The sequence below is a fragment of the Monodon monoceros genome, unplaced genomic scaffold (genome assembly GCF_005190385.1).
Source record: "Monodon monoceros isolate NGI ecotype Baffin Bay Population unplaced genomic scaffold, NGI_Narwhal_1 Super_Scaffold_13, whole genome shotgun sequence".
Lineage (NCBI taxonomy): Eukaryota > Metazoa > Chordata > Mammalia > Artiodactyla > Monodontidae > Monodon > Monodon monoceros.
In genome coordinates, this window is record NW_021703769.1 from 32,249,598 (window position 1) to 32,264,044 (window position 14,447).

The 14,447-nt window shown below is 40.1% G+C and overlaps 1 protein-coding gene across 1 annotated transcript in view; it reads right to left on the minus strand.

The window, feature by feature from the left end:
• FERMT1 (fermitin family member 1) overlaps nt 1-14,145 on the minus strand; it is a 66,182-nt gene extending 52,037 nt beyond the window's left edge. Inside the window, exons 1-3 of the mRNA XM_029221832.1 lie at nt 13,946-14,145; nt 8,887-9,055; nt 6,795-7,028 (exon numbers count right to left, since the gene is read on the minus strand). Of these exons, the coding sequence (XP_029077665.1) occupies nt 6,795-7,028; nt 8,887-9,037 (385 nt within the window). The 5' untranslated portion in view covers nt 9,038-9,055; nt 13,946-14,145. The remainder of the gene's footprint in view (nt 1-6,794; nt 7,029-8,886; nt 9,056-13,945) is intronic.
• Nucleotides 14,146-14,447: the final 302 nt, after the last annotated feature.

Consider the following 14,447-nt stretch of genomic DNA (forward strand, 5'->3'; position numbering starts at 1 on the left):
CAACCACTGTGCCACCAGGGAAGTACAGTTTTTCTCCCTTTTATTCTGAGCCGTGTGGATGAAAGGCTCTTGGTGTCCCAGCCAGGCATCAGCGCTGTGCCTCTGAGGTGGGAGAGCCAACTTCAGGACACTGGTCCACAAGAGACCTCCCAGCTCCACAAAATATCAAACAGTGAAAATCTCCCAAATATCTCCATCTCAACAACAAGACCCAGCTTCACTCAATGACCAGCAAGCAACAGTGTTGGACACCCTATGCCAAACAACTAGCAAGACAGGAACACAACTGCATGCATTAGCAGAGAGGCTGCCTAAAATCATAATAAGGCCACAGACACCCCAAAACACACCCCCAGACGTGGACCTGCCCACCAGAAAGACAAGATCCAGCCTCATCCACCAGAACACAGGCACTAGTCCCCTCCACCAGGAAGCCAACACAACACACTGAACCAACCTTAGCCACTGGGGACAGACACCAAAAACAACGGGAACTACAATCTTGCAGCCTGCAAAAAGGAGACCCCAAGCACAGTAAGATAAGCAAAATGAGAAGACACAAAATCACACAGCAGATGAAGGAACAAGGTAAAAACCCATCAGACCGAAAAAATGAAGAGGAAATAGGCAGTCTACCTGAAAAAGAATTCAGAAAAATCATAGTAAAGATGATCCAAAATCTTGGAAATAGAATAGAGAAAATGCAAGAAACATTTAACAAGGATCTAGAAGAACTAAAGAGGAAACAAGCAACGATGAACAACACAATAAATGAAATGAAAAATACTCTAGAAGGGATCCATGGCAGAATAACTGAGGCAGAAGAACAGATAAGTGACCTGGAAGATAAAATAGTGGAAATAACTACTGCAGAGCAGAATAAAGAAAAAAGAATGAAAGAACTGAGGACAGTCTCAGAGACCTCTGAGACAACATTAAACGCACCAACATTCGAATTATAGGGTTCCCGGAAGAAGAAGAGAAAAAGAAAGGGACTGAGAAAATATTTGAAGAGATTATAGTTGAAAACTTCCCTAATATGGGAAAGGAAATAGTTAATCAAGTCCAGGAAGCACAGAGAGTCCCATACAGGATAAATCCAAGGAGAAACACACCAAGACACATATTAATCAAACTATCAAAAATTAACTGCAAAGAAAATATATTAAAAGCAGCCAGGGAATAACAACAAATAACACACAAGGGAATCCCCATAAGGTTGACAGCTGATCTTTTGCAGAAACTCTGCAAGCCAGGAGGGAGTGACAGGGCATATTTAAAGTGTTGAAGGAGAAAAAACTACAATCAAGATTACTCTATCCAGCAAGGATCTCATTCAGATTTGATGGAGCAATTAAAATTTTTACAGACAAGCAAAAGCTGAGAGAGTTCAGCACCACCAAGCCAGCTTTACAACAAATGCTAAAGGAACTTCTGTAGGCAAGAAACACAAGAGAAGGAAAAGACCTACAATAACAAACCCAAAACAATTAAGAAAATGGGAACAGGAACCAACATATCGATAATTACCTTAAATGTAAATGGATTAAATGTTCCCACCAAAAGACACAGACTGGCTGAATGGATACAAGAACAAGACCCATATATATGCTGTCTACAAGAGACCCACTTCAGACCTAGGGACACATACAGACTGAAAGTGAGGGGATGGAAAAAGATATTCCATGCAAATGGAAAGCAAAAGAAAGCTGGAGTAGCAATTCTCATATCAGACAAAATAGACTTTAAAATAAAGACTGTTACAAGAGACAAAGAACGGCAGTACATAATGATCAAGGGATTGATCGAAGAAGAAGATATAACAATTGTAAATATTTATGCACCCACATAGGAGCACCTAAATACATAAGGAAAATGCTAACAGCCATAAAGGGGGAAATCGACAGTAACATGATCATAGTAGGGGACTTTAACACCCCAATTTCACCAATGGACAGATCATCCAAAATGAAAATAAATAAGGAAACACAAGCTTTAAATGATACATTAAACAAGATGGACTTCATTGATATCTATAGGACATTCCATCCCAAAACAACAGAATAGACATTTTTCTCAAGTGCTCATGGAATATTCTCCAGGATAGATCATATCTTGGGTCACAAATCAAGCCTTGGTAAACTTGAGAAAATTGAAATTGTATGAAGTATCTTTTCCGACCACAATGCTATGAAGCTAGATATCAATTACAGGAAAAGATCTGTAAAAAATACAAACACATGGAGGCTAAACAATACACTACTTAATAACCAAGTGATCACAGAAGAAATCCAAGAGGAAATCAAAAAATACCTAGAAACAAATGACAATGGAGACACGATGACCCAAAACCTATGGATGCAGCAAAAGCAGTTCTAAGAGGGAAGTTTTTAGCAATACAATCCTACCTTAAGAAACAGGAAACATCTCAAATAAACAACCCAACCTTGCACCTAAAGAAATTAGAGAAAGAAGAACAAACAAAACCCCAAATTTAGCAGAAGGAAGGAAATCATAAAGATCAGATCAGAAATAAATGAAAAAGAAATGAAGGAAATGATAGCAAAGATCAATAAAACTAAAAGCTGGTTCTTTGAGAAGATAACGAAAATTGATAAACCATTAGCCAGACTCATCAAGAGAAAAAGGGAGAAGACTCAAATCAATAGAATTAGAAATGAAAAAGAAGAAGTAACAACTGTCACTGCAGAAATACAAAAGATCATGAAACATTACTACAATCAAATATATGCCAATAAAATGGACAACCTGGAAGAAGTGGACAAATCCTTAGAAAAGCACAACCTTCCAAGACTGAATCAGGAAGAAATAGAAAATATAAACAGACCAATCACAAGCACTGAAATTGAAACTGTGTTTAAAAATCTTCCAACAAACAAAAGCCCAGGACAAGATGGCTTCACAGGCAAATTCTATCAAACATTTAGAGGAGAGCTAACACCTATCCTTCTCAAACTCTTCCAAAATATAGCAGAGGGAGGAACACTGCCAAAGTCATTCTACGAGGCCACCATCACCTTGATACCGAAACCAGACAAAGATGTCACAAAGAAAGAAAACTACAGGCCAATATCACTGATGAACATAGATGCAAAAATCCTCAACAAAATACTAGTAAACAGAATCCAACAGCACATTAAAAGCATCATACACCATGATCAAGTGGGGTTTATTCCAAGAATGCAAGGATTCTTCAATATACACAAATCAATCAACGTGATACACCATATTAACAAATTGAAAGAGAAAAACCATATGATCATCTCAAAAGACACAGAGAAAGCTTTCAACAAAATTCAACACCCATTTATGATAAAAACCCTGTAGAAAGTAGGCTCAGTGGGAACTTTCCTCAACATAATAAAGGCCATATATAACAAACCCACAGCCAGCATCATCCTCAATGGTGAAAAACTGAAAGCGTTTCCACTAAGATCAGGAACAAGACAAAGTTGCCCACTCTCACCACTCTTATTCAATATAGTTTGGGAAGTTTTAGCCACAGCAATCAGAGAAGAAAAAGAAATAAAAGGAATTCAAATCGGAAAAGAAGAAGTAAAGCTGTCACTGTTTGCACATGACATGATACTCTACTTAGAGAATCCTAAAGATTCTACCAGAAAACTACTAGAGCTAATCAATGAATTGGTAAAGTAGCAGGATACAAAATTAATGCACAGAAATCTCTGGCATTCTTATACACTAATGATGAAAAATCTGAAAGTGAAATCAAGAAAACACTCCCATTTACCATTGCAACAAAAAGAATAAAATATCTAGGAATAAGCCTACCTAAGGAGACAAGAGACCTGTATGCAGAAAATTGTAAGACACTGATGAAAGAAATTAAAGATGATACAAATAGATGGAGAGATATACCATGTTCTTGGATGGGAAGAATCAACATTGTGAAAATGACTCTACTACCCAAAGCAATCTACAGATTCAATGCAATCCCTATCAAACTACCACTGACATTTTTCACAGAACTAGAACAAAAAATTTCACAATTTGTATGGAAACACAAAAGACCCCAAATAGCCAAAGCAATCTTGAGAACGAAAAATGGAGCTGGAGGAATCAGGTTTCCTGACTTCAGACTATACTACAAAGCTACAGTAATGAAGACAGTATGGTACTGGCACAAAAACAGAAATATAGATCAATGGAACAGGATAGAAAGCCCAGAGTAAACCCATGCACATATGGTCACCTTATCTTTGATAAAGGAGGCAAGAATATACAGTGGAGAAAAGACAGCCTCTTCAATAAGTGGTGCTGGGAAAACTGGACAGATACATGTAAAAGTATGAAATTAGAAGACTCCCTAACACCATACACAAAAATAAGCTCAAAATGGATTAAAGACCTAAATGTAAGGCCAGACACTATGAAACTCTTAGAGGAAAACATGGGCAGAATGCTCTATGACATAAGTCACAGCAAGATCCTTTCTGACCCACCTCCTAGAGTAATGGAAATAAAAACAAAAATAAACAAATGGGACCTAATGAAACTTCAAAGCTTTGGCACAGTAAAGGAAACCATAAAGAAGACCAAAAGACAACCCTCAGAATGGGAGAAAATATTTGCAAACGAAGCAACTGACAAAGGATTAATCTCCAAAATTTACAAGCAGCTCATGCAGCTCAATAACAAAAATACAAACAACCCAATCCAAAAATGGGCAGAAGACCTAAATAGACATTTCTCCAAAGAAGATATACAGACTGCCAACAAACACATGAAAGAATGGTCAACATCATTAATCATTAGAGAAATGCAAATCAAAACTACAATGAGATATCATCTCACACTGGTTAGAATGGCCATCATCAAAAGATCTAGAAACAATCAATGTTGGAGAGGGTGTGGAGAAAAGGGAACACTCTTGCACTGTTGGTGGTAATATAAACTGGTACAGCCACTATGGAGAACAGTATGGAGGTTCCTTAAAAAACTACAAATAGAACTTCCATATGACCCAGCAATCCCACTACTGGGCATACACCCTGAGAAAGCCATAATTCAAAAAGAGTCATGTTCCAAAATGTTCATTGCAGCTCTATTTACCATAGCCAGGATATGGAAGCAACCTAAGTGTCCATCAACAGATGAATGGATAAAGCAGATGTGGCACATATATACAATGGAATATTACTCAGCCATGAAGAGAAACGAAATTGAGTTGTTTGTAGTGAGGTGGATGGAGCTAGAGTGTCATACAGCATGAAATAAGTCAGAAAGAGAAAAACAAATACCGTATGCTAACACATTTACATGGAATATAAGGAAAAAAAAAAGAAAAAGGAAAGGTCATGAAGTACCTAGTGGTAAGACGGGAATAAAGACACAGACCTACTAGAGCATGGACTTGAGGATATGGTGAGGGGGAAGGGTAAGCTGTGACAAAGTAAGAAAGTGGCATGGACATATATACACTACCAAACGTAAAATAGATAGCTAGTGGGAAGCAGCCACATAGCACGGGGAGATCAGCTAGGTGGTTTGTGACCACCTAGAGGGGTGGGATAGGGAGGGTGGGAGGGAGGGAGACGCAAGAGGGAAGAGATATGGGAACATATGTATATGTATAACTGATTCCCTTTGTTATAAAGCAGAAACTAACACACCATTTTAAAGCAATTTTACTCCAATGAAGGTGTTAAAAAACAAACAAGCAAAAAAACAAACAAACAAGCAGTTACTAAGCAGTTGATGTGTGCCAGGCATTCTCCTAGGTGTTAGGAACACAGACATGTTCAAGAAATGGTTCTGTCTTCACCTTATTTAATACTATACCAACCTGCCCTACCCAACACTGGCACTCTCAATCCTGTGTACACTATATACTTTTTCCTTTTTTTCTCCACTACCTATCTCCTTTTAACATCTTATTTTTTTACATGATTTATTTTCTGTCTCTGTATGCTACACCGTAAGCTCAAGGAGGGCAGAGATTTTGGTCTGTTTTTTTGCTTAACCCATCCCTAGCACTCATCCTAGTGCCTGCCAAAGCAATACGTATATATTTGTTGAAGGAATGAATGAGCAGTTTACAGTTTAATGGGGAGATAGATCACTCACTCACATACTGTATATACTGTGTTCAAATACTAAATCTTTGCCTTGGAACTCAAGAATATGCCTACACACTTTCAAAAAATATAAAATAAGAACACCTTCCTGACCCAGGGTTTGCTCCTATTATGGAAGTCCCAGGAAGAAGAAATAGTTTGGACAGTGTTGTCTCTAATGGCTGTTAAAGTTTCTGATCCATAATTAAGTGTACTTTCCTGCTTAAAATAAACTCCACAAATGATGTTTGTGGACAGAGTTATTTACTGGAGCCAAATGTTAGGGAAGCAATTAAGACATTGCATCACCATTATCTCAAAAACAATAAAGACACATTGGCTCTATGGTGATAATAATTTAATGGAACTTTTTTTTGTCTTAAATATAATGATGATTTCAGTATGGCTTAGAGAAATGAGTTTTGGGGGGAAATCTTAATGGGGTTGTCTCTTCTGTTTACAAATCTCTTTGAAATAGTTTTAAGCTTTGTGGAAGTGAATCTGATTTATTCCAATAATTTTCCGTTTGTTTTAACTTCACTTAAATGGCTAAAGTCTCCAGAACTGCGCTCGAAAAGTATGCTCCTAATAAGGCACATGTTCTGTAAAGCCAACTGCTTGTGGACAGAAGTGCACGTATTTTCCTGTTCTCCTCTGCTGAAAGTCCAGAGGGCGCAGGCGCCTGCGGAAACTCACTCAGGGCTCTGCAGATGTCGCTGACCGCTCTGAAGACCACGGCCGAGAAGCTGACTCGCAGTCGCACTGTCTTCACGTTGGGCAGGCGGAGGCGAAGCATTTTATGCTGAGGGGTGAAGAGAAGCTTTGCATCTGCCTGGACTCCACATTTGTCCAGGGTCCAGTGCGTTTTCAGAAGCCAGCAGTGCTTCTGTTCCCACCAAAGGGCAAAGTCTGACCAGTCCTGGGCTATGTCTGCAAGAACGGAGAACACAGTGCAGTAAAGTGAGAGTGAGCACTCGCACCCCAGAGTCAAGTTCCTTGTGTGCAAAACTGAAGCCAACGCTGGTCTTCAGCTCCCACCTCCTCTTACAATCCAAGGTTTCATCATTCTTGGCTTCTTGTCAAAGTCCCTAAGGCGGGGCAGGTAGAAGACAGACTGAACCTTACCTTCTTTATATTTAAATACTATGGAAGGAAGAGAGACATACAATTTTTGTTCCTGATGAAATACTAAAGTTATCTTCTCCCAAGTCCCTTGGTGCCATGGTCCTTTCTGGGAAGGCCAGGAGCATCACCTCTGTTTAATCAAGATTATTTCTCTAATAGAAATGAATCTTTCCACAAGCGAATATCAACAGCTCCCAATCAAATTCCACGCAGAAGTACTGGGAAGCTGACATTTCACTCTTCTCAGGAATGTCCATCTCTTATTAGCTCCACCATATTCCCAATTTCCAAAGTGTTTACACTGAAATCAGAGCTGAATATTTTCTCTCTTAATGGTAGCATCAACATTGAATTCTTCCCCTTCTTCAATGCCCCTTGGTATCTAGGTTGAATCTTTCCCCTTTGCCAATGTTAGAGTCAATATTCAATCTTTTATTTTGCTAAATTAAGAGCCACCGGTATTTTTATTTACTTAAAAAATAGTTTCTCCCTCTTTCTTTCTCTCTATTTAAATTAGAAAATGTTTCTCTCAGTGCTATTAGAAGTATAAATGCTATAACTATTTTGGAAAGTCCTATTCAGTAATTTTTCTCTGAGCTATATACCCATTAGAAATGCGTGTACTATATAGACCAAAAGACAGGTACTATCTGTAAAACCCCCAAATGGAAACAATCTAAATATCTATCAACAGGTAAATGGATAAATTGTGGCATAGTCATACAATGGAATATTATACTGCAATGAGAATCAATGAACCCAAACTATATGCAATAGCATGGTTAAATCTCACAGACATAATGTGGCAGGAAAGAAAGCAGATGCCTAAGAGTATATTATCCTGTATAATTCCACTTATATACAGTTTACTGTACAGTTTACTCCCATGGAGTAAGAATTCAGGATAGTGGTTGCCCTTGGTGGGGCAGTGGCTGGGAGGGGTTAGGTGCGGGACTTGGGTGGGGGAACAGGTAATGTTCTCTTTCTTGATCTGGGTGGTGGTTATATGACTTTGTGAAAATTCACTGAACTGTACACTTATAATAAGTGCACTTTTCTGTACGTATATGATACTCCAATGAAAGCTTACTTAAAAATACTTTATATCACTAGTGTAAATGATAAGCTAACATCTGTGGTCTTAAGTAGAAGACAAAAAATAAATACAAAGAAAATAGAACATTATTAAATTCTAGGTACCTCATGTTGACTCGTGATGTGAAGACTCTGACCCTGAAGACTTCTTTCCTTGTTTTAAACAGGGTGAGTAGCAAATGGTGGACAATGTTAAAAGACATATTGGCACCAGGCCGCCTGCATCTCGGAGCAATCAAGCATTAACAGAGAATCACACAATAATCTAAGGCCCCAGGTGTGGTCTAAAGTCACCATGGAAGGGGTCCTGTTCTTGTGCAAATAGGTTTTTACACCTACTGGGGAGCTTTCGTTTGCCACCAAAGACTCAAATTTTCACATTGGGGGTGAGGGGGTGGTTTGGGCTCCTTCAGGGCTTCCCATTTCTCTTCCTCTTGCAGGCAGGGACCATTACAAGATGGATGATCAAAAAAATTTAGATGGTCAGACAATCCAGTTCAGCCATTTAGTGGTGATGCAACAGAGAGGGTTTCAAATGTAGAGAAACCATAAAGAAGCAGCAACTTACTGATCTGTTCCACTAACTTGAGCATCACTCCCCCAATGTGCAGGTCTCCAGACACTCTCAGTGTGACATCCTTCTGCTCCTCTTCATTTGGATGGTCAACTTGGATCACGAGCTCCCAAGAAGCAGACGCAAAGTCACTGGATGAGAGCATTGTGGCAAATGCAGGTGTCTTTGCGTAAAAAGGCAGATAGATCAGAAGGAGGCTGGGACTCGCCAAGCAGACCTTGCAGAGCAAAACTTTTTTTCCCCCATTTTAGCCCCCTCTTCAAAAATGCCACAGGGCTCCTGATATTAAATTCAGCATCTTAACTTTAAAGACAAAAAGTCTTATAAAAATCATCTCAGGCCTTCTAAATTTATGTACTTCACTTTTCCACCCTCCCAGGTCCACCTGGCTATTTTCTGTGCCTGCCCAGTGCATCCATCCCTCTCTACTGACTCTTCTTGACCTTCTCTGAACTATTTTAGCAATAGGTAACAAATCATGGCAATCCTTGACACTTAAAAAAAGTCAACTTTATTGAAGTATAATTTGTATACAATAAAATGCATTGAATTTAAATGTACACTTTAATGTATTTTGCTGTATGCAAATTATACCTCAGTAGAACTGATTTAAAGGAAATTAAAATCTTTATCTTGGTACTTCCCTGGTGGTGCAGTGGTTAAGACTCAGTGCTCCCAATGCAGGGGGCCAGGGTTCGATCCCTGGTCAGGGAGCTAGATCTCACATGCAAGCCACAATGAGTTTGTATGCTACAACTAAGGAGCCAGCAAGCTGTAACTAAGGAGCCCTTGAGCCACAACTAAGGAGCCTGCCTGCTACAACTAAGACCCAGCACAACCAAATAAATAAACATTAAAAAAATTTATCTCTAATGTATACACATATGTATTATTACATTCCTCCCATAAATACTGATGACATCTTCTGGTATGAAAATTCAAAAAATAAAAATAGAGCAAAACCGTTTCTTTTTTAGTCATATAGCGTAGTTTTATCTTAAGCACCTAGAGATGCAGGTCATTAGTTATTGCCACATATTTGATTTACTTGAATAACTGTTTTATATCATATAGAGGTTGATAAACAAGTGCATCAATTAAGTTTTTGGACACACCTTTAGCAACAGATTTAAAACAGGAGTGACAGACATACAAACCCACTCTTCAAAGTACAGTTAGGGGTGAGAACTTCAAACCCATAGTGTTCTCCTCGTTGGAGGAACTATGATGAAAGAAGCTAAGCAGTATCAGAACTGAGTGTTGTGGGGGTAATAGGAACACTGGGATTCCAAATTGGCAGAACTTAAAAATGTCAGCTCTCTCTTAAATAGAAAGCAAATGATACTACCTCTCTTGGCTATCTTAAGATTTAAAATAAAAATCAGTCATTTAAGTGATAACAAGTATTTTTCATTTTTCCAGGTAAAGACAGCTTATGAGAAATCTATGTTTTCATAAGGCCTGTTTTTGAGAAACATCTGTGCATGCAAACGGCCCAGGAAAGGGCTTCTCTAATGGAAAGTGCACATGAACCCTGAGAACCTTATTAATATGCAGATCCTATTCAGCAGGATCTTATTAACATGCAGGTTCTAGTCAGCAGGTCTGGGGTGGATGTGGAAACCCTGCATTCATAACAAGCTCCAGCTAATGCTGGTCTTCCTCTCACACCCTCAAATTGCAATAGCTACTTGAAAAATTAGCTCCAGGACTCATTTCCTCCCTTCAAATTAACTAGATCACTTATTAATCCAGGACTATGGTGACCTCTGAGAAGGTCTGCAGAAAGTGGGCATAGAGGGAACGTACTTTAACATAATAAAGGCCATATATGATGAACCCACAGCTAAAATCATACCCAATGGTGAAAAGCTGAAAGTATTTCCCTCTAAGATCGGGAACAAGACAAGGATGCCCACTCTAGCCACTTTTATACAACATAGTATTGGAAGACCTAGCCACAGCAATCAGACAAGATAAAGAAATAAAAGGAAGCTAAATTGGAAAGGAAGCAATAAAACTGTCACTGTTTGCAGATGACATGATACTATACATAAAAAATCCTAAAGATGCCACCAGAAAACTACTAGAGCTCATCAATGAATTCAGTAATGTTGCAGACCACAAAATATATATAGAGTAATCTGCTGCACTTCTATACACGAACAATGAATTATCAGAGAAATTAAGGAAACAATCATATTTACCACTACATCAAAAAGAATAAAATACCTAGTAATAAACCAACCTAAGGAGGTAAAAGATCTATACTTGGAAAACTATAAGACACTGAAGAAAGAAATTGAAGACAACATAAACAGATGGAAAGATATACCATATTCATGGATTAGAAGAATTAATATTGTTAAAATGACCATACTACCCAAGGCAATCTAGGGAGTCAATGCAATCTCTGTCAAAATAGCAACAGCATTTTTCACAGAACTAGAACAAATAATTTTAAAATTTGTATGGAAACATGAAAGACCCCGAATAGCCAAAATGATCTTGAAAAAGAAGAGAGCTGGAGGAATCATGCTCTTTGACTTCAGACTATACTACAAAGTTATAGTAATTGAAACAGTATGGGACTGGCACAGAAACAGACACATAGATCAATGGAATAGAACAGAGAGCCCAAAAATAAACCCACACACTTGTCAATTAATCCACAACAAGGGAGACAAGAGTATACAATGGAGAAAAAACAGTCTCTTCAATAAGTGGTGCTGGGAAAACTGGACAGCTACATGTAAAAGAATGAAATTAGAACACTCTCTAACAACATATACAAAAATAAACTCAAAATGGATTAAAGACCTAAATATAATCAGAAACCATAAAACTCCTAGAAGAAACCATAGGCAGAACACTCCTTGACTTGAATTGTAGCAATATTTTTTTTGATCTGTCTCCTAAAGCAAATGAAATAAAAGCAAAAATAAACAAATGGGACCTAATTAGACTTAAAAGCTTTTGTATGGCAAAGGAAACCATAAACAAAATGAAAAGACAACCTATGGAATGGGAGAAAATATTTGTAAAAGATGCGAAAGACAAGGGGTTAATTTCCAAAATATACAAACAGCTTATACAGCTCAAGTAAAAAACAAAAACAAAAGCAAAAACAACTCAGCCCATTAAAAAAATGGGCAGAAGACCTAAATAGACATTTCTCCGAAGTAGACATATAGATGGCCAACAGGCACAGGAAAAGATGCTCCACATGTTAATCATCAGGAAAATGCAAATTAAAGTGAGATATTGCCTCATACCTGTCAGAATGGCTATTATCAAAAAGACTACATATAACAAATGTTGGCAAGGATGTGGAGAAAAGGGAACCCTCCTACACAGTTGGTGGGAATGTAAATTGGTGTAGCCACTGTGGAAAACAGTATGGCGGTTTCTCGAAAAACTAAAAATAGAACTACCACATGACCCAGCAATAACACTCCTGTGTATATATCAGAAACAAAACAAAACAAAACAAAACAAAACAACTGAAAACACCAATTAGAAAAGATACATGCACTCCAATGTTCGCAGCAGCATTATTTACAATAGATGTGGAAGCAACTTAAGTGTCCATCAACAGATGAGTGGACAAAGAAGATGTGGAATGGAATATTAGCCATAAAAAAATAATGAAATTTTGCCGTTTGCAACAGCATGGATGGACTTGGAGGGTATTATGCTGAGTGAAATAAGTCAGACAGAGAAATACAAATATTGTACAATATCACTTATATGTGGAACCTAAAAAAATAAAACAAACTAGTGAATATAACAAAAAGGAAACAGACTCACAGATATAGAGAACAAACTAGTGGTTACCAGTGGGGAGAGGAAAGGGGGGAGGGGCAAGATAGGGGTAGGAAACTGAGGTACAAACTATTATGTATAAAATAAATAAGCAGCCAAAACTAACACAACATTGTAAAGAAATTTTACTCCAATAAAAAAAATTTAAAAAAAATAAAATAAGCTACAAGGATATATTGTACAACTCTTAAAACTCTGAGCTAAACTCTCAGTACCTTCACTAAGCATTCCTACTAACATAAATCTTTCCCAGTGAGGACACAATAAAGATAACTCTTTCATAGACAAACTCATAACACGCCATTGAAGTATTTGACTTTAACATCCTTACAATTTCTAAAATGCTATGATTTGAGGTTTTGTTATTTAAAATGTTTTGTACATAAAGAAAATAACCTTACTTTTAAGGTGACTCCTTACTGCTTGCTTCGTGAGCAATCAGACAGAGGGTTTTTTCTTTTCCTAACCTGGGCAATCAAAACACTTCTCATTTAGGCAATAAATGGTGATTCCCTTACAACGAAATTCTGGCTAAAATTAGGCAATCTGGTTTCCCCACATTCCTCTCCTATCTTTTCTGCGCCTTTTTGAGCGAACTTCTCACGTTCAGCAAGCTGTTACTTGTTGAGGAAAGCACATCTAAGTTAAAGACCAGAACAAGAAGCAAAGCGCACCACCAGACCTGCCTTCCTCTGGGGAAGCCCAGTTGCCCACTTCCTCGGGTCCTTTATAGAAAACTCAAGAAAGACAGACAGACGCAGGCAGGCAGACAGAGAGAAAGATGCGGGGAAATAGACCCAACGCTTCCCCTGGAAGATCAGAGAGTGAGTGGGTCCGAAGGCCTCTGGCCTGTCTTTTGTCAGCTCTGCAGGGTCCTGGGGCCGAGGGGAGTGTGGTGGGTGGGTAAAAACCTGCCCCCTACCCCCATAAAGGCCTCTGGCCTGTCTTTTGCCAGCTCTGGAGGGTCCTGGGGCCCAGGGGAGTGTGGTGGGTGGGCATAAACCTGCCCCCTCCCCCCTCTCCCCCCCCGCGGCTGGACGGACAGTTTACTTTGCGCAGCCAGATACGCAAGGACGGAGAAGGTGGTCACAAGCCGAGGACGCGGTTTTTAATCCACCAGCCATTTAAGTGCAAGGGGCTGTAGAAAGGCAGGGGCGGGGGTCTCGGGAACCAGCGGTGCCCATCGCAGCCTCCCCTCCCAGCCTGGTCCCGGCCCCTCGCCACCCACCTCCTTTCCGGAGCCTGCGGCGTGCGGAGTCGCTGCCCCCTGGAGACCCGGCCAGAGGCCACTGCGGCCGAGCCAGGGGCGCGCGGTGGCGGCAGCTGCTCCGCGAGGTTCGGCTGGCGAGGGCTGCGCGCGGACCTGCCACCTAGACAGGCACCCGCCCCCGCCGCCCAGTCTCCGCCCCGCGCGGCCCCCGGGGCAAGGCCGGCCAGCACAGCGGGCAGGCGGCTGCACGCCCAGCCCCCGCCTGCCAGGTCCCGCTGCCCGAGGAGGAGGCGCTCCGCAGACTTTACGGGCAAAGGGTGGTCGCCCGGCTACCGCGCGGCGAGAGGGCAGGGAGAACCTGGCGGAGGCTCAGCCCCGTGCCCCTCTTGCGACCTCTCATCCTGCCCACCCTCCCTTAGACCGCCTCCAGTTTCCCGGTTCCTCGAGGCCCGCCCAGTACTAGCCCGGTGATTAAGGTCCTGCTACTTCCCCGCCCTCAGGGTGTACCAGTCACTCACAC